The following is a 23,159-nucleotide window of genomic DNA, read 5'->3' as shown; positions in this document are numbered from 1 at the left end:
TCCACAGAGCCCCCCCCCACGCCGAAGAAGCCAACGCAGCCCCGCACCGCACCCCCAAGGGGGGCAGGCCAGTACCCACGCCAGAACACCCAGCCCCACCCAGGAACCCCGAGGCACCCCCATCCCAGGGGGGTAGGGGGGAGGAGGCAACCAGCAAGGAGTGGCCAGGAGGCAAGGCACAAGGCCCAGACCCAGGTCCAGCCATACATACAAACACACCCAGACACCCGTGTACACATTTATACACAGATACTCATACATGCCCATACATACTTACCCACACACAGATATGCCATACATACACATTCACTCACCCACCCATACTCACGGAGACGGTGACAAATACACAAAGACACACATTCATCCATAGCTACCCACCCTCTGAAGGCGGGGCAAGTGGAAACCACCCCAGGGCCAACAGCGACCCCAGGACGCCACCAGCCCGGTCCCCAAGGAACCACCCGACCCCTACCCCGGGCGAGACGCAAGAAATCGGGGTGTAAGATGACCCATCCACCCCTCCTCCTCCCCAACTTGTAGGTCTATGTGTTAATGTTTGTGAGTGAATGAGGTGTATAGGGTGCAGTTAAAATTGAGGGGACAGTTATGCCACAAGCGCCAACTGTTGGTCGTCAGCGCTTGCCCACACTGCCCCCCCAAAACCCTCCATGTCTAAAGTGCAAATAAAATTTGGAGACAGACAGTGACGAGGATCCGAGTGGGGCCACCTCAGCGGCCCATCTCATCAACCTCTGAGTAACATGCCTGCCCCAAAGGTCCTATGTGTATCAGGGTGTAAGTGTGTATGTGTTGTGAGTTATAATGACTAAAGTGCAATTAAAACGGAGAGGCAAGTGGTGGTGCAGCTCTCCACGTGGCCTCTCCATCCTACATCTGTGAGTGATGTGTATTCTGTGTGTGTGTGTGTGTGTGTTTGTGTATGGGGAGGGGGAGGGGGGGGGGGCATATGACCAGGAAAAATCCTGGAAGAAGAGAGCCAGCTGGCCGCTGGCTCAATAGGCACCCCGACCTCCCACACCCCAGCACAGGGCAGGGGGAGGTGAGCCCGGGGCCGCGGTGACAGCATCCCGGAGCACTGCAGCACCCGAGGTTGGCGCCCTCGCCCCCACCGCAGAGGGCGGCCCGCTCCTCCTAGATGCCCATTCACTCAACAATAGACACAAACAGGCGACAGGACATACTGGCCTGGGCATGGAAATGCAGTGCCCAGTCCCCCCCAACCACCCCACCGCGGCCCCATCCCCCACCCCACCCCCCTGCAATGCAGGCACCCCAGGGCCCCAAAAGCGTAGACCGGACATCCCGACGTCAGGCCAACCCACCCCACCCGGCGGCGCGGCCGGGACAGCAGAGGCCCCCCCCGCGCCAGGGGGGGCCCACCGGGAGCCGGCGCGGCCCCAGTGCCGGGGCCCCAGACCCCAGCCCCCAAGCCACACAGGGAAGACCAGCCAACCGACCGAGGGCCGGCACCACCCCCCCAAGCACCCCGCCCACACCCCAGGACCGAAGGCAGCACCATCCAAGCCCCCACCACCATCAACCAGGACAGGCACACAGACATCACCAGAAGGTCGCCCCAGGACCCCAGCCTCAGGAGGCTACCAGCTACCCAGGCCCCCGGAGTCCCCCCCCACCCCCCCACAAAGCACATCAGGAGCAGAGCCCGCAGCCCACCACCCCCACTAAGTAATGGAGCTGAGCAGTGGGAACCAAAGAGAGTCAAATTCCTCCAATTTGTTTTTAGAAGAAGCAGACATTCTCTCTAAACTAACATGATCTACTAATAAATTTCTGTACTGAGTAATACATAGTTTATTTTTTGTCTTCCAGTTCATGAGGATCATCTTCTTAGCGATGCACAAGGCAGTAAGAACTATGTGTGATATATTTAACTCCATAATTAATTCACTGACATCACCTAAGATGCATAGTCTGGGGGAAGTTGGGATATGACAGCTAAACCATGTGGATCATGGGCTCTATAACGGATCCGCAAACCGTGTCCGAGTCCACCTGAATTCTCCATTTTAAAAAAATGAAGTGAGGGTGCTATTCCATCGATAGTTTCGATTTTTACTGTATAAACTGTCATAAACTGCAGCAAAAACGGTTTTTAATTAAATAAAAACTGACCTGAATAAAATGGCACGTAATGCCTCCATCCGCCTCATTAAAATGGAGGCTCCACTCTTTATTTACCCGTTGCCATGGTGAATCCTGGTATCAGAGCGCTATTGGTGATGGCTTTCTTTACTCACGCATGCGCTAAATCAGGGTGATCATACTTGTTGATCATACAGGGTTTGTTCTGTATTGTTTCCATTCTACCCACTCAGCAATAAATAAATTGCTCCAAACAGAAACTGTTTGAGGACTGTTTTGTGTCTGTGCTTATAATTTGGTTTCTAAGGGAATAAGGATTCTGATATGTACTGTGGGCTCAGTGGGGGCCCACCGACTGTTTTCTGGAGTCTCTGAGGATGATGATCTAGCCATGATGAAGATTGTGCATGAGGAGATTCTGGAAACAGGCAGGAGTGGAATGGAATGTTCAGAAGTGATGTCACAATGTAAACTGACACATTAATAACGTTTTAGGCTGAAATGATTCACTTCATCGATGAACTTCACAGAGTTAACACCTGTTTTTCAGAGCTCCAAAACCAAAAATTTTACAACAAAAAGCAGATCCATCTCTGATTATATTATAGTAAGTACTTACATAGTACATTTTAAGGTTATTTAGGTTCATGGAACTTCTCAAAAATACACTTTTAAGCCACAATTTGTGTTTCTAGATAAATGTTTTCCCTAAATCTTGGTTTCAGTTAGCTCATAAATACAACACTTTCAAAGGTATTTGACTTCTTTATTTAATGTTAAATACTTCAATATAAGTTTTTGTTAAATACTCTAAAACTAACTGATTTACAGTAACTGGAAAGTACACCTTGTTCCCACATAATAGTTGTCCTTAGTTTCATTCTGTATAATGTATTTTATAAGAAGTCAGTCCCATTCTGAGAGGATCAAAACCTCCTATGAATGTGTGCCACAAGATCCCAGACAGACTTTGTCATACTTCTGTTCAGACAAACTAACACAAACCCCCTTTCTGTCACTAAGAGGGACATCAGAGAAAAACTTGAAGGTATCATGGAGAGGATGACACAGGAAGCGCTGCCATCTATTGTCAGGGATGTCATACCTGACCAGTTTGGGGAAACACCAAATCCTCCACTTCCACCTTCTTTCTCTGCTTGGCCACCCGCCACCCCCCAGCCAGCAGCAGTGACTGCTCCCCCCACCTTGGTGCCAGTTGACCTTTACAGTCAGCCAGGAACAGTTATCCAGGAACAGGTAAGACACACAGAAGTATTGACAGGTGTCATTAGAGTTTTATTGATAAAGGTACTTAAAACTATTGGATGCTTCATGCAAAATGAAAGAGAAAAGTCCCCTTCTTTCTCTTTTACTTGTGTTTAACTGTGGTGTGAAGCTTTGCTGGTCAGTAAATGTAATCATTGCCAAAGTGAAGCTGTCAAGAACAATAAAAACTATGGTTGAATGCAGTTTTATGCAGATGTGCTCCTCACACTGAACACTGAACTCTGTGTTGCTCATCATGTAGTCTTTGAAATGCTGTACTGTGTCAGTATTATGGATTTTGAGCCTTCTCCATCCCTCCACAGAACCTGTTGTATCAGTTGCCTGTAAACAGCATCCCCACAGCAGCAGCACCAGTCACCCTAACCCCACTGACTGCTCCCTCCACCTTGGTGCCTGCTCAGCCCTACAGTCAGCTGGGAACAGTTATCCAGGAACAGGTAAGACACACAGAAGTACTGACAGGTGTCATTAGAGTTTTATTGATAAAGGTACTTAAAACTGTTGGATGCTTCATGCCAAATGAAAGAGAAAAGTCCCCTTCTTTCTCTTTTACTTGTGTTTAACTGTGGTGTGAAGCTTTGCTGGTCAGTAAATGTAATCATTGCCAAAGCGAAGCTGTCAAGAACAATAAAAACTATGGTTGAATGCAGTTTTATGCAGATGTGCTCCTCACTCTGATCACTGAACTCTGTGTTACTCATGCAATATTCTCTGAATCTGGTGAGGATCAGATTACCAAAGGTTCAGTCTCTCTACACATACTGTATGTTTCTGTGTTGCTCATCATGTAGTCTTTGAAATGCTGTACTGTGTCAGTATTATGGATTTTGAGCCTTCTCTATCCCTCCACAGAACCTGTCGTATCAGTTGCCTGTAAATGGCATCCCCACAGCAGCAGCACCAACCACTGTTCCTCTTGCTGCTCCTCCAAACACAGTAAGCTCCTGTGCTCACACTTTTCTCAGCATGTTCACTTTCAGTGTTTTTGTCTAAAAGAGAGGGTAAATTCTGTCACTTGGTGGATAGATGACTCTATTGCAGCTCGTGTGACCACCTGTCCTGTGGTTTTTGTGTTTCCAGAGTAGCAACGTGCTCAGGATTCCTGATTGCATGATGCAGTACCTGCGTCCTGTTGGAATACTGTAAGTAAAACACACAAACACACAAGTCAACACAGCTGCTGAACATCTGTATCTTCATAAACTCTTTCTGTCTCTCTGTATCTGTGTAGGAACGGTGTGCTGCTTTGTGATTTTGCCCCTTCTGCTCCTCCCCTCAACACATCCCCTCCAAAGTAAGTTTGCTCTTCTGCTTTTAGACTTTTTTTGAGTGGGACTGGCTCATGATGTGCAGGTATCTGTCATTTAGCTGTAGATGCCTGCATGAATTATTGTGATCAGCCTCCTTTAATGAAGCTTTGACTCACGTTTTTAAAATACTTACCTCACAGCTGCACACAGTGGCAACATGCACTCTTATTCTGTGTTTTACTCCAGTAGAAAGAGGAAGCGTGATGAGCAGCAGGATGAGGACCGGCCATACATTAAGAAGCCACCAAATGCCTTCATGCTCTATTTGAACGAGCAGAGGGCAAAGGTGATGGCCGAATTCAATATAAAAGGGAGCGCGACTGTGAATGCGGTCGTGGCAGAGAGGGTAAGTGTGAAACTGTTAATGTTTTATGTTTAATGTTTGTGCATGTGTACCAGCTGTCCTGTAGTTATATGTAGTAGCAGTGTATATGCTGACAGTGTGTTCCTCTGCCCACAGTGGAAGTTGCTCTCAAAGGACCAACAGGCCAAATATTATGAGAAGGCTGAGGAGGAAAGAATTCTCCATGCACAACAGCATCCAAAATGGTCTGCTAAAGACAACTACGTACGTCCAAAGTGAAAACACATAAGTCATACGTGTCCACATTACTACACTGAAACTGATGAAACACTGTCACTGCATGGCTTGTATCAGCAGATGAAAAGTCTGATGTGTTTGTTTTTAGGGCAAAAAGAAGAGAAGTCGACGTTCCATCCGTAGCACAGGTAAGAGGAGATTTCTGGGACTCACAGTGATTTTTTTTTCATGTGAAATGTGATGAAAACCAGACAAAAATGGAATCTTACTGGATCAGATCCAAGATTGTAAATTCTGTGCATTTCAACAAATGAAAATTTATTTGGGAAAAAAATTTAAGCCTTACTGAGACCTGTTTAGCATTTGGAGGGCTACTGAACATTCAAATTGAAACAAGAGAAACCTGCCCACTCAGACCTTCAGCTGAAGGTCAGGGTTACTACAGATGTTCAAAATACTGTAAATTTTACCACCATGACAACAGCTGTCCTCCAAAACAATACAACTGATGTACAGAAACTCTTCATATCTTGAAGAACTGACCTCACTGTGACTCTCATTTCAAATGTCAATTTATTCAATATTTCCATTAAATGTTGCTCACTGCAGGTTTAAGAATCAACATCTTGTCTTGAAGGTGTTTTTAAAAGTCTCTGAAGACTCACTGCAATTTTGTTTGTGTTGCAGCATCTGTCATGGCCGGGGAGGAAACAGGCGAGGAATGGCTGACACGAAGGACTCCAGAAGTCAGCGTAACTTAAAAGGGATTTATTTCAACGGGAAAAAACAAATACAAAAACCTTGGATGACAGATAAGAGGAGACGAAGAGGAGATGAAGGGAAGCCACAGGGAGCACAGGAACATACGGGCACAAAAACGTCACACGCAGGCACAAAAACGTCAACGACGCGACAAGGAGCATGGGAAACACAAGACTTAAATACACAGAGGGGCTGATGAGGGAAGAGGAAACAGGTGGGCACACAGGTGATTATGATTACCCTAACGGGGGGAAAAGCAAAACTGAAGACAAGGAACAGACGACCATCAAAGTAAAACAGGAAGCCAGAAGGGGGAGACAAAGACGCAGACGCAGACTAGACACCAGGAAAACATGTGGAACAAGATGACAACATAGAAACCGAGAAAATAACAAACACCAAGAAAACATAACACTGGGCCACCGGCCCAGGACATGACAGCATCTGCATCCAGACCTGTACGGGAAGCTCAAGAGGCCGAGTGTACAAGTGTCAATGTCCCTGTGTGTGGCATGTTCCAGTTGCCTCACGTAAATGAGGTCCTCCCTGCGTCTCGTGCAAACTCCTCTCCATCCACATCAGTGGATCAGGTCCTCCCTGCTTCTTGTGCAAACTCCCCTCCATCCACATCAGTGGATCAGGTCCTCCCTGCTTCTCGTGCAAACTCCTCTCCGTCCACATCAGTGGATCAGGTCCTCCCTGCTTCTCGTGCAAACTCCCCTCCATTCACATCAGTGGATCAGGTCCTCCCTGCTTGTCATGCAAACTCCCCTCCATCCCTTGATGTGGATAGAGGGCAAGCAGTTGAACGGGTGCAACTGGAATCTCCAGAAGCAAACGTCTTCAGAGACACTGGAGAGGATCTACAATTAATGCGTGGAGACCGTGATCCCTTTCTTCCTTCTATGGAGCCTCAGAAGCCCATCAGTGCTGACTCAGATCTCTGGACCGGTCCTCAAGGTGTTCAGATCAGGCCTGATCTGAACACCTTGAACACCTTTTTACTTTACCGAATGCATCCTGCTCCTTCCTGTTTATTGACCAATAGTAGAGGAGCTGGAGCAAGAAGGCAGCTCTCCTCATTTGCATAATGAGTCAGAAATGCATACAAGGAAAAGGAAAAGAGGAGACGAGGAAATGTAAAAAAAACAAAGGCTTGTATAAGGAAAAGGCAAAACAATATATATATATATTTCTTGACAAAAACACATGTATAAGTAAAAGGAAAACAAAATATATATATATATAAAATATATAGACCCCAGTCGTCCCAGTGGCGGCGGAGGCGGCTGGGGTCACTGGGACCCCACGACTCCCGGCTCAGCGTGACCTCCCCTGCGGTGGTGGGGTCGAGGTGAACCCAGGCCTAGCAATGGCGGCGGCGGTGGGGGGTCGAGGTGACCCCAGGCCTAGCAATGGCCGCGGTGGGGGGGGGTCGAGGTGACCCCAGGCCTAGCAATGGCGGCGGTGGTGGCGGTGGGGGTCGAGGTGACCCCAGGCCTAGCAATGGGGGCGGTGGGGGGTCGAGGTGACCCCAGGCCTAGCAATGGCCGCGGTGGGGGGGTCGAGGTGACCCCAGGCCTAACAATGGCGGCGGTGGTGGCGGTGGGGTGGGGGTCAAGGAGACCCCAGGTCTAGCAATGGCGGTGGCGGTGGCAGCGGCGGCGGCGGTGGGGTGGGGGTCAAGGAGACCCCAGGTCTCACCAAGAAAACATAACACTGGGCCACCGGCCCAGGACATGACAGTACCCCCCCCCTCAAAGGCCGGCCCCCGACGGCCACAAACACAAAAGAAAAACCAAACCCAGACCAGGGCGGGAGGCGGGGGACCAGAACGGAGGGACCAAACATAAAACACAGGAACCCAAAACAGAACCACAGAGCAGAACCAAAAATCAACGGCAAAAGCCGGAACAGACACTCCAAAAAAGACAGAAGGCAACCAAAAAAAAACCGAAACAATCTTGGGGGTTAACAAGGGTCAGAAAAACAAAAACAAAAACACAGGAACCAGGAAGACAGTTCATAACATACAGTAGGTTCTGCAGGGAAGTCCAAAAACAGAGCACGGGGAAGCAGTCCAGCAGGGCCAATGGCAAGGGACAAACAAAACAAAACACAGGCCCAAAACAGAAAACATAGTTCAGGAGGCCGCACAGGCCAAGGGGCCACAAAGCAGAGGCTGGATGAGGGAGGCCGACCGCGCCTCCAGCGGCGGCGGCGGCGACGTGGAGGAGACAGGACTGGGGGCCGACCGCGCCCCCAGCGGCGGCGGCGACGACGTGGAGGAGACAGGACTGGGGGCCGACCGCGCCCCCAGCGGTGGCGGCGGCGGCGACGAGGAGGAGTCACTGGAGGCCGACCGTGCTCCCAGCGGCAGCGGCGGCGACGAGGAGGAGTCACTGGAGGCCGACCGCGGGGCATGCGGCGGCGGCGACGGGCGACCCCGGGCTCTGGTGGGGAACCCTCGGGCGGCGTGGAGCGCTCGGACTGAGCGGGACCCCCTGGCGCGGAGCGCTCGGACTGAGCGGAGACCCCCTGGCGCGGAGCGCTCGGACTGAGCGGAGACCCCCACCGGCGCGGACTGAGCGGAGGCCCCCACCGGCTCGGACTGAGCTGGGGCCCTCTGGCGCGGAGCGCTCGGACTGAGCGGGACCCTCTGGCGCGGACTGAGCGGAGGCTGGAGCGGGAGCTGACTGAGGACGAGGGAGAGCGGGCAGCGGCACTGCTGAAGGCCAAGATGCTGTAGAGGACCGGAGTGCCGGCTGGGTGGTCGTCATCCTGGGCAGCAGGGGCTGCTCAGGGGACAGTTTGGGTGTGTCAAATGACTGGCTGCGTGGAAGCAGGCCGGGAGACGACTGGCTGCGTGGAAGCAGGCCGGGAGACGACTGGCTGCGTGGAAGCAGGCCGGGCGACGACTGGCTGCGTGGAAGCAGGCCGGGCGACGACTGGCTGCGTGGAAGCAGGCCGGGCGACGACTGGCTGCGTGGAAGCAGACTGCGAGCCAGAGAGAGCAGACTGCGAGCCAGAGAGAGCAGACTGCGAGGAAGCAGACCGCGAGCCAGGGAGATCTGGCCGCGTGGAAGCAGACCGAGAGCCAGGGAGATCTGGCCGCGTGGAAACAGACCGAGAGCTAGGGAGAGCTGGCTGCGTGGGAGCAGGCTGAGAGCTAGCTGACACTGGGGCCTGAGAGGGAGCTGACTGAGAGGGCACTGAAACAGCTGACACTGGGGACCGAGGAAGAGCTACTGGAACAGACTGAGAGGGCACAGAAACCGCTGACACTGGGGACCAAGGAAGAGCTACTGGAGCTGACTGAAGGCGAGGGAGAGCGACTGGAGCTAGAGCTGACTGAAGGCGAGGGAGAGCGACTGGAGCTAGAGCTGACTGAAGGCGAGGGAGAGCGACTGAGGCTGACTGAGACCCTGCTGCTGCAGCTAACGCAGAAAACCGATGCGAAGGCTTGGACCTGGCTGCCCCCACCCGCGGAACAGGTACGGGTGCAGAGGTCAGCCCGTCCGTGGCTGCCTCCACCCGCGGAACAGGTACGGGTGCAGAGGTCAGCCCGTCCGTGGCTGCCCCCACCCGCGGAACAGGTACGGGTGCAGAGGTCAGCCCGTCCGTGGCTGCCCCCACCCGCGGAACAGGTACGGGTGCAGGGGAAGCTGGAGCTAAGGGAGCTGGAGCAGGGTGAGCAGAGGGAGCTGGAGCTAACTGAGGGGTCTGGGACTGCGACTGAAGGGGAGCTGGAGCTACAGCTGACTGGGAACACTGCGACTGAGGGGGAGCTGGAGCTACAGCTGACTGGGAACACTGCGACTGAGGGGGAGCTGGAGCTACAGCTGACTGGGAACACTGGGAAGAAGCTAAGGGAACTGACAGGAGTGGCTGAGAGGCTGCAGCAGTGGTCTGTGGTGCTGGCTGTAGGTGAAGGGTGGTGATTACAAAGTCTTTCACTAACCCGTGCAAGGAGTCCAACAGCCAAGGGAAACTGGCAATCAGGTCTTGAAGCCTGGTGGTGATGGCTTCCTGTTCCTCCTTACACGGGTCAGATAACAAGTCCAAGCATAATCGGTCCACTCTTCGGATCAGAATTTTCCTGCTCTCCTCAGAGGGACGAAGCAGCAGAGTACATGACGGGCTGAAGTTGCTCTTTCTGCTGCTGAGAGCCAAACTTCCACCCCACGGAAGCGGGCTGTAGACTCGGCTGTGCAGACGGCTGGGATAGCCGCGGCGTTATACCACGCGGCGCCGAAAAAAACTCCTCCCGCAGCTGCCGGGAATCCCTCCTCCTCCCTTGCTGCTCCGTCTGTGAGAGGGAAGAGGGGCGAGCAAACGGAGAGGCAGGTGAGGGAGCGGCCGGCGCCAAAAACAGTCCGCCCATGCGGCAGACCTGCGGTTTAGGCGGGGGCGGTGAGCGGCGTCGCTGGGAACCGTTCAAAAAAGCTGGTCCCCCCAGCGCCAGGCGAGTGCCGTTGTAGCGGCCGGAGCTTGCAGGGTCTTTAGTATGGTCGTGTCGTTCTGTCATGGCCGGGGAGGAAACAGGCGAGGAATGGCTGACACGAAGGACTCCAGAAGTCAGCGTAACTTAAAAGGGATTTATTTCATCGGGAAAAAACAAATACAAAAACCTTGGATGACAGAGAAGAGGAGACGAAGAGGAGACGAAGCACAGGGAGCACAGGAACATACGGGCACAAAAACGTCACACGCAGGCACAAAAACGTCAACGACGCGACAAGGAGCATGGGAAACACAAGACTTAAATACACAGAGGGGCTGATGAGGGAAGAGGAAACAGGTGGGCACACAGGTGATTATGATTACCCTAACGGGGGGGAAAGCAAAACTGAAGACAAGGAACAGACGACCATCAAAGTAAAACAGGAAGCCAGAAGGGGGAGACAAAGACGCAGACGCAGACTAGACACCAGGAAAACATGTGGAACAAGATGACAACATAGAAACCGAGAAAATAACAAACACCAAGAAAACATAACACTGGGCCACCGGCCCAGGACATGACAGCATCTGCATCCAGACCTGTACGGGAAGCTCAAGAGGCCGAGTGTACAAGTGTCAATGTCCCTGTGTGTGGCATGTTCCAGTTGCCTCACGTAAATGAGGTCCTCCCTGCGTCTCGTGCAAACTCCTCTCCATCCACATCAGTGGATCAGGTCCTCCCTGCTTCTTGTGCAAACTCCCCTCCATCCACATCAGTGGATCAGGTCCTCCCTGCTTCTCGTGCAAACTCCTCTCCGTCCACATCAGTGGATCAGGTCCTCCCTGCTTCTCGTGCAAACTCCCCTCCATTCACATCAGTGGATCAGGTCCTCCCTGCTTGTCATGCAAACTCCCCTCCATCCCTTGATGTGGATAGAGGGCAAGCAGTTGAACGGGTGCAACTGGAATCTCCAGAAGCAAACGTCTTCAGAGACACTGGAGAGGATCTACAATTAATGCGTGGAGACCGTGATCCCTTTCTTCCTTCTATGGAGCCTCAGAAGCCCATCAGTGCTGACTCAGATCTCTGGACCGGTCCTCAAGGTGTTCAGATCAGGCCTGATCTGAACACCTTGAACACCTTTTTACTTTACCGAATGCATCCTGCTCCTTCCTGTTTATTGACCAATAGTAGAGGAGCTGGAGCAAGAAGGCAGCTCTCCTCATTTGCATAATGAGTCAGAAATGCATACATACGGTAAAGGAAAAGAGGAGACGAGGAAATGTAAAAAAAACAAAGGCTTGTATAAGGAAAAGGCAAAACAATATATATATATATTTCTTGACAAAAACACATGTATAAGTAAAAGGAAAACAAAATATATATATATATAAAATATATAGACCCCAGTCGTCCCAGTGGCGGCGGAGGCGGCTGGGGTCACTGGGACCCCACGACTCCCGGCTCAGCGTGACCTCCCCTGCGGTGGTGGGGTCGAGGTGAACCCAGGCCTAGCAATGGCGGCGGCGGTGGGGGGTCGAGGTGACCCCAGGCCTAGCAATGGCCGCGGTGGGGGGGGGTCGAGGTGACCCCAGGCCTAGCAATGGCGGCGGTGGTGGCGGTGGGGGTCGAGGTGACCCCAGGCCTAGCAATGGGGGCGGTGGGGGGTCGAGGTGACCCCAGGCCTAGCAATGGCCGCGGTGGGGGGGTCGAGGTGACCCCAGGCCTAACAATGGCGGCGGTGGTGGCGGTGGGGTGGGGGTCAAGGAGACCCCAGGTCTAGCAATGGCGGTGGCGGTGGCAGCGGCGGCGGCGGTGGGGTGGGGGTCAAGGAGACCCCAGGTCTCCCAATGGCGGTGGCGGTGGTGGCGGTGGCGGTCAAGGTGACCCCAGGCCTCCCGGCTCAACAGGACCTCCCCTGCGGTGGGGTCAAGGTGACCCCAGGCCTCTCAATGGCGGGGGTGGGGGATGGGGGGGTGTCAAGGAGACCCCAGGCCTAACAATGGCGGTGGTGGTGGTGGCGGCGGTGAGGGGGGGTCAAGGGGACCCCAGGTCTCCCAGCTCAACGGGACCCCCTGTGGCCGGCGACATTCATTGCATGCGTGCTATTGCCCCCGCCCCCCAGTGGCCAGTGATAGTCATTGCACCGCGTGTGACGGGGACACTCGCGCGCACACACAGACACGCACGCACGCGCACACAGACACACACTCGCACACACACACACACACACGGACACTCACACACACAGACACAGACACACTCAAGCACACGAGACCGGACCAGACCGGACCGAAAGCGAGGCTACGCAAAGGCCGCTGCAATCGCAGGTCGAGGACTCGACGACGCGAACCCGGGGATCGCGATCACGATCGCCATCGTCATCGACTTCAGCATCGCCAAACAACCGCTCGATCGCGATTGCGATAAAAAAAAAAAAATCGCACTCGTGGGGTTGGCCGGCTTTGTTTATCGATGAGGCGTCACGACGCGAAGCTACGATCGCCATCATCATCACCATCATCACCATCATCATCATCATCATCATCATCACCACCATCGCCAAACAACCACACTCGATAGAGATTGAGATAAAAAAAAACAAAAAAAACCCAAAACCGCCCAAAAAACCACGCACCACCGAGCGCGGACTTTGCAACGCGATAGCCCCAAGCCGAGTTTTGCTTCCGTCACTGCGTAACAATCAACACACTAAAACAAACAAAGCGGTGTCACGCGAATCGTAAAGGACCGTGACCGTCGACACAGCAGGCAGAGGAAAGTCGGGTCATGTCGCAAACGCGACCGTTCGATTACCGGCGTGTGACGCGACCGCCGCCGCCGCCGCTGCCGGATGCTTCGATCCCGTCGCCTCGGCTAGCTGAGGCAATCGCGGCGATCATGTCGTCTCGCGGCCACGCCGCCTCGGACAATCGGGGTTCCTCCTCGGGTTGGAGTTGCGGACCGCAGTCTACCGGCGAGGACCGGGCCGGGGACGGAGGGTACTATGAAGAGGGAGATTACGATACCGAAGAAGAAGAAGAAGAAGAGAATAAGGAGAGCGGAGGGCAGGATGAAGAGGGAGAACGCGACATGGAGGAGGAGGATGATGATGAGGGAGATTACGATACAGAAGAAGAAGAAGAAGAAGAAGAAGAAGAAGAAGGGGTAGAGGGTGCCAGAGGGCAGGATGAGGAGAGATATCGTGACACAAAGGGAGTTTGCAACACGGAGGATGAGGATGATGATGATGATGAGGGAGACTATGATACAGAAGAAGAAGAAGAAGAAGAAGAAGAAGGGGTAGAGGGTGCCAGAGGGCAGGATGAGGAGAGATATCGTGACACGGAGGGAGATTGCGACAGGGAGGATGATGATGATGATGATGATGATGATGATGATGATGATGATGATGATGAAGGAGATTACGATACAGAAGAAGAAGAAGAAGAAGAAGAGGAAGGTGCCGGAGGGCATGATGAGGAGAGAGATCGCGACATGGAGGAGGAGGAGGAGGAGGAGGAAGAGGAGGAAGAGGAATCGATGATGGCGTCGAATCGAGGGACGGTTACGTGGAGATCGACTCTGTTCTCCTCCGATCGCCGGCATCGTTCCTCGCGACGGCAGCGGCGCGTCTCGTCGTCTTCGTCGAACCCGGGTCCCACGGAGCGCGCCCGCGACGCTGTGTCGCAAAACTCGACGGCTTCGGCGTTCCTGGCGTACTTTGAACCCCAACTCGAGGACCAGGTGATCGCGATGACGAACCTGGAGGCCGGCAGGAGGGCCGGGGCGGGGAGGGGGATCGACAGCTGGCGACCCATGGGTCGAGCCGAGTTTCGCGCGTACGTGGGACTGCTGATCCTCGCCGGCGTGTACAGGTCGAGGGGCGAGGCGTGCGAGAGCCTGTGGCACGCGGAGACCGGTCGCTCGATATTTCGCGCGACCATGCCCCTCAAGAGGTTCCGCGCATACTCCGCGGCCCTGCGATTTGATGATCGCGACACCAGAGAGGCCAGGCGCCTGGCCGCCGGGCACGACAAGCTGGCGCCCATCTGGGAAGTCTGGGACGCGTGGTGCAAGAAGCTGCCTCTCCTGTACGAGCCCGGACCCGAGGTCACGGTGGACGAGAGGCTGGTTCCCTTCAAAGGTGCGTGTGTGTGTGCGTGTGTGTGTGTGTGTGTGTGTGTGTGTGTGTGTGTGCGTGTGTGCGTGTGCGGTGTGCGTGTGTAAGACGGAGGTGGTGTTTGACACGGTGTGCAAGGTTTTACGCGTAATGAAGCGCTACCCAAAAAAAAAAAAGGGGAAAAAAAAGAAGAAAAACAAAAACTCCTATTCTACACCCCACCCCCACCCCCTCACCCCAGGTCGATGTCCCTTCAGGCAATACATGCACAGCAAGCCGGCCAGGTATGGGATCAAGCTGTGGGTGGCGTGCGACACCAAGTCCAGCTACGCGTGGAAGATGCTGGTGTACACCGGGAAACGCGACAAGCGAGGTCCTCCCGAGAAAAACCTGGCGTCCAGAGTGGTGCTCGAGCTGACCGAGGGACTGGGACCGGGCCGCAACGTCACCTTCGACAACTTCTTCACGTCGTACGAGCTGGTCAGGAGGCTGTTCGTCCAAAGGGGCCTCACCTCGCTGGGGACCGTGCGCGCGAACAGGGCCGAGATCCCCAGGCGACTGCTCGAAGTCGAGGGCAGACCGGTGCCGTCGTCGCGATTCGCGTTCTCGTTGACCGCGGAGCCTCCCGACGCGGCCGTGGTCTCCTACCTGGCCAAGCGCAACAAGAACGTGCTGATCCTCACCACGCACGAGCAGCACGTGCGCGTCCCGGGGCTGAGCAGGCGGCCGGACGGGAAGCCCCTGGCGGTGCTCCACTACAATCGCACCAAGGGAGGCGTGGACAACCTGGACAAGGTGTTGGGCACGTACAGTTGCAGGAGAAGGACGACTCGCTGGCCCCTGGCCCTCTTTCACAACATGGTGGACGTGTCCGCGTACAACACCTTCGTGCTGTGGAGGGAGCTGAATCCCGCCTGGATGCCAGGCAAGCGCAACAAACGCAGGCTGTTCCTGGAACGGCTGGGCAAAGAGCTGGCGGCCGACGCAGCCGCCACCAGAGAGGGCACGAAGGAGAGGGCGAGGGGTAACGGCGGCAACGGCGACGGCAAAAGCAACAACGCGACAGGGTCGTCGCGCGACGGCAGGTGCGGCGGCGAGTCCAAGGCGTTGTCCGAGGCGAGGAGGAAGAGGTGTCGCGTGTGCCCCAGGAGCAGGGACGCCAAGACCAACACTCTGTGTCGCGGCTGTCGCGTGTTATTGATAAACACGCACACACACACACACACACACACACACACGTGGCCACTCTGTCCGCTAGCGTAGATGCGTCCTCATGACGCAAAATGTCACACTGAGGCTGGGTGTGTGGACTGTGACCACTAGTGTGGATGTGTGCCTCGGCCCCGTGTTAGTGATAAACACGCACACACACACGCACACACACACACACACGTGGCCAGTGCGCCACTGCCCAATACGCCTCGGCCCCGTGTTAGTGATAAACACACACACACACACACGTGGCCAGTGCGTCACTGCCCTAGTGCGGATGTGTCCTGATGTCGCGAAAATGTCAACCAAACGCTTGGTGTTTCAAGGATTCTTGCAAGAGCGCGAACGATTTCCAGTGACACACGGAAGCTTGGTGTAGCTCACTAAACAGGGAGCATCAGTCCCCTTGACGCCAAATGTCACACAAATGCTGGGTTTGTGCACTCTGTCCGCTAGCGTAGATGCCTCCTCATGACGCAAAATGTCACACTGAGGCTGGGTGTGTGGACTGTGACCACTAGTGCGGATGTGTGCCTCGGCCCCGTGTTAGTGATAAACACGCACACACACACACACACACACACACACACACGTGGCCGGTGCGCCACTGCCCAATACACCTCGGCCCCGTGTTAGTGATAAACACACACACACACACACACACACACGTGGCCAGTGCGCCACTGCCCAATACGCCTCGGCCCCGTGTTAGTGATAAACACGCACACGCACACACACACACACACACGTTGCCGGTGCGCCACTGCCCAATACGCCTCGGCCCCGTGTTAGTGATAAACACGCACACACACACACACACACGTGGCCACTCTGTCAGGGGGTCGGTTCGACCCCACCTGAGACCCACGTATGTATCACGCGTTTGCGAGTCCCCATTGCAGAGGGGGTCCTTCGTGCCCCGGACACATTCTCGTGAATTCAAACGCAGTGGGAGCACAAGGGTTAATGTCACATGTAGTCACAAAGTCCTGAAGTACCTCTCAGGCACTTAGTGACTGATTGTTTTTGCATTTACTTGTACTCATTTTAAAAGTTGCTGAGTTTCATGTAGTAATTGGATAAAGCCTCCTCACATAACTTAGAGCAGCGGTTCTCAAACTTTTCACAATGAGTACCACCTCGGAAAATTTTTGGCTCCACTTCTTCATGACCAGAATTAGAACACAGTAGCAAAGGTCTATTAACTACATATATAGTTTACACAAGGCAATTTTATTTCTAATATAGATCTATCAGACATTTCCTTAGTCTACTGTAGGAATATTTTTTACTACTTTCATTTATCATCTGTACTTTCCCTACTGCAATCAGGGGCCTATTCAATATTTTGTACGATATACTGGCTGGGCCCTTTTCCACTGGCAGTAGCCACACATTCATTGTGTCATATACTAGGTGGGACTTTCCCCCGCCCACAGCAGTGGGTCATCCATCATTCCATACTATGTACTGTGAAGGCCACTCTTCCACTGCTATGAGGGACCCATCCGTTATCTCAATACTTTACACTACTTTCCCCCATTGCTAACTACTGGTATTGCTCCCATGGGCCTCTAATGAGTCACTGTTACTTTCATCTATCATCATATATATACTATAGACTATTTTTATATTCTATATGGCCTTCAAACTGGTGCATGGAGTCATTATTTTCATATTTTAGGTACCAGGCACCACTTTTATGGCCTGTGCAAAGTAAGCGAAAGGCCCCCCCCCCCCCCCCCCCCCCCCCCCTTTATGTTTATGTGCTTTATGTTCTCTGGGTCACTGAGGTGAGGGTGAAACCTGTTATGATCTTGGGTGTGTGTTTGAGGTTTTTGGGAAGTTGCCAGAATGAGCACTGTTCTCCTTGACACTTGTAACACTATGTTATGCTTCAGCAGTGTTTTATGACAGGTACATTCCTAAAATGGAGTTCTGTAGGCCCCCACCCTTGTGTTCTTGTGGCCAAAAGAAGGGGGAGAATAAAACTTCGCTGTGTGGGATGATACTAGGGGTGCTATCTCAGCATATGCTTAAGGGAAAGAGGATTCATCATTTGTGACATCTGTCTGAACTGTCATAAACCAAAAGGTACCCCTGTGATGTGTACGCCTTAAATATGTGACTTTAGAATAGGTGTAATATAGCCAAATGACGATTGGTTGGGGTTCAAGTTTCATGGGCTGAGACTTTATGTAAATTAGAAGGGGTTAAAGGCAAGTGGGCGGTTATCATGTTTAAAATATAAAATGTTTGCCACTCTTTGTCTCGTTTTACCTCTCTCTCCTTACGTCTTAGTACTGAACAGGGTTATAATAGTTTTGGATTTTACATTATAGTTTAGTTTTAGTTAGTTTTTACTTTTTTTTCTTTAATTCAGTTAGTTTTAATTAGTTTTCAGAGTGGTTTTGCTCGTTTTTATTAGTTTTTATTTTTGGTTTCATGCTTAGTTTTAGTTAGTTTCAGTTAGTTTCAGTATTAGTTTTAGTATTTTCATACCTAATCAGGTGCAAGATTCAAGGCGCAAAAGTGACTATTGTGTAATGAAAACTTGACAAAAGATACAGTTTAAAGAAATATATTCAACAACCAACTGTTCACAAGACATGCTAAATGTGTGTAATATTAAGGACACACATGAACATCAACAGGGAGAAACAAAGAAAAACATGAACTCCCAAACTCAATAAATTCTACAATAAACTCCACAATAAAGTTCAGCATCAGTGCAGTAGATTAACAACAGCTACATGTGGTGACAAAAACAAACTCTTTGAAGGAGTCAAAGCTCAAATCCAGCTGCATCCTGATGTTCTCACCACCTGAAGCTGCTTCTGTTTTGGAGCTAGCTTGGTTAGATGCTGCTAATTAAACCTGCAGGGTCTTTGCGGCCTCTGTACATAGCCTACGGAACTTGCCGACCTCATGTCCACATTTATGCTTGTGTAGCTGGATTGTGAGTGTTAATTACCTTGTGGTCGTGTGCAGGTGTTTGTACTCAAAGAACCTCCATACGGGACTCTGCCGCTTTCTCGGCAGACCGCAGCTATTACTTTGCGGACCAGCGCGGTGAGCGCACGCACATGCGCACTCACACACACAGTTGTCCTATGGCGCTCCCAGCTTAAACTCGGAGAGCGGAAAAAATGATTTCATATCAATCCACAAGGCTTAAAAAAAAAAAAAAACAAGTAAATGAAAGTCAGCTTATCGATAATTTCAGTTAGTTTTAGTTAGTTTTGTAAACTCGCAATTCAGTTTTAATTAGTTATCGTTTTTTCCTTTTAATTATAGTTTTTATTTATTTCAGTTAACGACAATGTTTTTTCAATTTCAGTTTTCGTTATTTCGTTCGTTTTCGTTAACTATAATAACCCTGGTACTGAACATAGATAAACAAACAATATGTAAATAAAAAATGAAATAAAATAACATAAAACAGAAAGCACATCACTATACGACAGATTCAGTCTGCACCATCATGTCTGTGTGCGTGGTCTGGCCAGAGGACCTCATCCACATCACAGGCAATGGGGTCTCTTGCCAGGCAATGGGGAGAAAACCTCCTTGTGTGCTGAATCCAGCCTTGACAGGACTCTACAGTAACATTTTCACATGCTTGCTCCATTGCCTCCAAAATATTCTCCCTGGTGTAGGGCTGGCGGTCAAACTCTTTCCACCTCTACACAGAGAAAAACCCTCTATTGGACTGTGGAAGGGGCTGTAAGGTGAATGGAACATGTTCATATAGCGCTGGTTGTTTGCGAACAACTCACGCATCTGGACGGCACGGTGAAAGTTTACATTGTCCAAAACTATGACATATACAGTAGGCACTGCTTGCTGATCCAGTTGTTCACACACAGCCCTGTGATCCTGTAGACCACCCAGGAATGTGAGGAGATGTCCAGTGTAGTATGGCCCCAGGTTAGCATGATGGTGGAGGACCCCTCCAGTTACCAATGGCTGCACAGAGGTGACATTGCCACCTGCTGGTCAGAGACTTCCATGTTACGTGAAAAGAGCACTCCTGCCACCCGCATGTGGTCATTCAATTTTAGGAAAGGGGGAGTGCACTTGTGAAAGTATATTGCCAGTGGGAATTGCATTGTAATGAACATCACAGTACCTGCAGTGTGGCATACTGTGTCAAATGTTGTGCATCATGGAACAGTGAATGTCCTGATGATTCTGGCTACAGAGAATCTGCTCTGGGTTGGACCCTTTGTCCTGCTTCACTCATGGTCATCCCGTGGATGAAGACATGGTATACAATGGCTGCCTGTACCTCATTGGTGACTCCATTGGGTTGTTGTCAGAAGTAAACTCTCTAAACTGTAGAAAGCTGAAACATCATGTGTCTTGACCCTGTTTTCAAATAACTTTTGAAGCTTTTATCCTGTAAGAACATTCTGGGTAATTCTAAAATCTTCAAAGGCACTTTTACCCTTGAAGGCCACATCTGTATGTAGCAGAAGTTGGACACGTTTGCTGCCTATCTCATCACAAAGCACATGAAACAGGCGGGAACGTGTCAGTCCAGCCTTTATGTGTCATGTCCTGGGCCGTTGGCCCAGCGTTTTGTGTTTATAGTTTATTTCCTGAGTTTGTCCTCCCAGTATGTTTGATGTCTTGTTCCCAGTGTTGTGACTCGTCTGCGTGTTCCTTGGTTTATCACTTCCTGTTTTAGTTTGCCAGTGTGATTCCCCTGTGCTTTATGTCTAGATTTGCTTCCCCCTGTGTTATTAGTTTCATTTGCCTCACCTGCTGTGCCCTGTTGTTTCCTCTTGCTCTGATTACCCATTGTCTATTTAAGCCCTCAGTTTTCATTTGTTCTTCGTCGCGTCGTTGACGTTATTGTGCCTGCGTGTTCCTGTGTTCCCCGTGTCTTCCCTTCGTCTCCCTTCCAAGGGTTTTGTATTTGGTTTTCCCCATCTAAATAAATACCTTTAAGTTATGCCACTCTCTGGAGTCCCTCGTGTTGGCCCTTCCTCGCCCGTTTCCTCCCCGCCCATGACATTATGAAGTTTACAGTTTTCACAACTGAGTCTAGTTTACATATAGGTTTTTCAGGTATCTTCTTCCCTTTGAGGGCCTTGTGATTGATGCAGTAGTAGAGTCCATTGTATCTCTGGTGCCAGCTTGCATATTCAAAATACTACTCTACTGTGGCAACCTGCCATAGCCTTCTTCCTATCTGTGAAGACTCCAACACACTTTTTCCAAATGAGTCCATTCTCTTAAACAAATGCTTTCAGGAGCTGGAAGTGGTGTTCAGTTGTAATTCTGGTCTGAAGTGACTAACAGAGCAGAAAGTCTGAAAACTGCTGTTCACAAATGCTCTTCCTCTAATCTGACTGAGTTTGAGCTGTTTTGCAAAGAAGAATGGGCAAAAATTTCAGTCACTAGATGAGCAAAGCTGGTGGAGACATACCCTAAAAGACTTGCAGCCGTAATTGCAGCAAAAGGTGGTTCCACAAAGTACTGACTGAGGGGGGCTGAATACTGTTGCACACTGCACTTTTCAGTTTTTTATTTGTAAAAAATGTTTTGGATCATGTATAATTTTCTTTCCACTTCACAATTGTACAGTATAGCACTTTGTGTTGGTCTCTCACATTAAATTCCAGTGAAATATATTTATGTTTGTGGTTGTAATGTGAAAAAATATGGAAAAGTTCAAGGGGTATGAATACTTTTGCAAGCCACTGTATTTCCACAACATGATTATAAACTGAAGCCTATGAAATACAAATATTGCATTAATAAATGTTTTGTTTTGGGGTTGTTTTTGTTTGTTTGTATTGTTTTTGTTTTTGTCTCTAGGAAATGCTATTACACAATATACTACATGTACATTAACAGTTCACTGAAACTAAGTTTTCACAGAACTTTTCTACATATTATACGCACTTTCTCACTGACTTCTGTGCCACTAACAGTGGTACCAACAGTGGCAATGGGAAACAACCATGTTTAAAGGCATGCTTTACAGTATTTTCATAGACAGGATTGAGGCCTTTTATAATTATGGAAATCGTACACACAGACATACAGTGCTATATAAAATATACAGTAATGAGATGTGGTCACACTATTTTAAGTTCAACTAATTGATCTGGTACTATATAAAAGGCAATTTCACTAGAGTGTACTCTGGAGTGTCAAAGTTCCTAATCAGTGATTTACAGTCTACATGACAGTATCATTTTCACATACTGTCATCCAGACTGTCAGGGTTGCACTGGACTGGCTGGCATTTAATTTAAACTTAGTTACATATTTGAACTTTTGGTTCCATCTTTGCTCAAAAATGGCCACCACATGGCAGTGGCATGTGGTGGTTTTTACAGAAAGGCAAGCAAAAGTAAAAGTACTTATCACAGAAAAATGTTCTCCATCTGTGAAATGGAGACACAGTCTCTAATGGGATCCAAGGCAAGCTAACTACAGCCACAAGACGGTAGTAATGTAAAGGATGAATGTAAACAGATGAGAAGCTTTGTAACAGAACATAGTTTGAGATGAAAGGATAGAGATTGTTTTCACTTTGGTACATTTTAATTGATATCCATTTTTAGACTTGCTTGTCCTGACAGAATGCCACTGCTTCATTATTTGTAGTTTGTACTAGAACATCTCTGGTTGTACTTAAAAGGGTGCAATTTCAGATGTGACCTTTCAACCACCTATTAACCATTCTTGATTATCACTCCCTTATGGCTAATTAGACTACAGACTTTTTGTAGTCTGTAGTTTTTGCACATTTTTCCCACAAGATGAGCAAAAACTTATAAAAGGAAACTTACATTATCGAGTCATTTGTACAATCTTGATCAATTGTATAGTTCATCTTTGCTTTTTAAAATTTTAATTTAATTTTAGTTTATTTTTACACTATTTTTAGTTTATTTTTACAGTACTACACCCTTGATATATCTTGATATATAGTTCTTCTCTGTGGCAGCAGGGTGGGATTGCTATGGGCTGCAATGTTTGTCTTGTAGTTTTGAGTATGCATTTAAAGTCACTGAAGTCATACTCAGGCACTTAGTGTCTTATCATATTTGTCTTTAAATGTGCAAATATATACATATAGTAACTGGATAATGTAAAAGATTGCTTTTCAAACTGTTTGCAAATTTGGTTTTACATTTTTCAAATATCATGCATTGTCAAGCTGCTGTATGGATGAAACCTAAAAAGATAAAGTATCTTAACTTGCAGGTAGAACATAGGAGAGTATAGCACAGAAAATCATCTCAGGATTAAACTGTTGGTAATTCATTTCAATTCAGTTTTATCTATATAGCGCCAAATCACAACAATCGCCTCAAGGCGCTTTATATTGTA

The 23,159-nt window shown here is 50.2% G+C and overlaps 1 protein-coding gene across 1 annotated transcript; it reads left to right on the top strand.

Annotated features, from left to right (window-relative positions):
• The first annotated feature begins 13,966 nt into the window (after positions 1-13,966).
• On the top strand, positions 13,967-19,533 carry LOC115778217 (piggyBac transposable element-derived protein 4-like). The gene is made up of 3 exons (XM_030726281.1): positions 13,967-14,615; positions 14,833-15,777; positions 19,463-19,533. Exons 1-3 carry the CDS (start codon positions 13,967-13,969, stop codon positions 19,531-19,533), a joined length of 1,665 nt encoding a protein of 554 aa, XP_030582141.1.
• The last annotated feature ends 3,626 nt before the right edge of the window (positions 19,534-23,159 follow it).

This window comes from Archocentrus centrarchus, chromosome 3 (genome assembly GCF_007364275.1).
Source record: "Archocentrus centrarchus isolate MPI-CPG fArcCen1 chromosome 3, fArcCen1, whole genome shotgun sequence".
NCBI lineage: Eukaryota > Metazoa > Chordata > Actinopteri > Cichliformes > Cichlidae > Archocentrus > Archocentrus centrarchus.
Note: the sequence above shows the minus strand (reverse complement) of the source record. Positions and strands in the feature narration are given on the sequence as shown.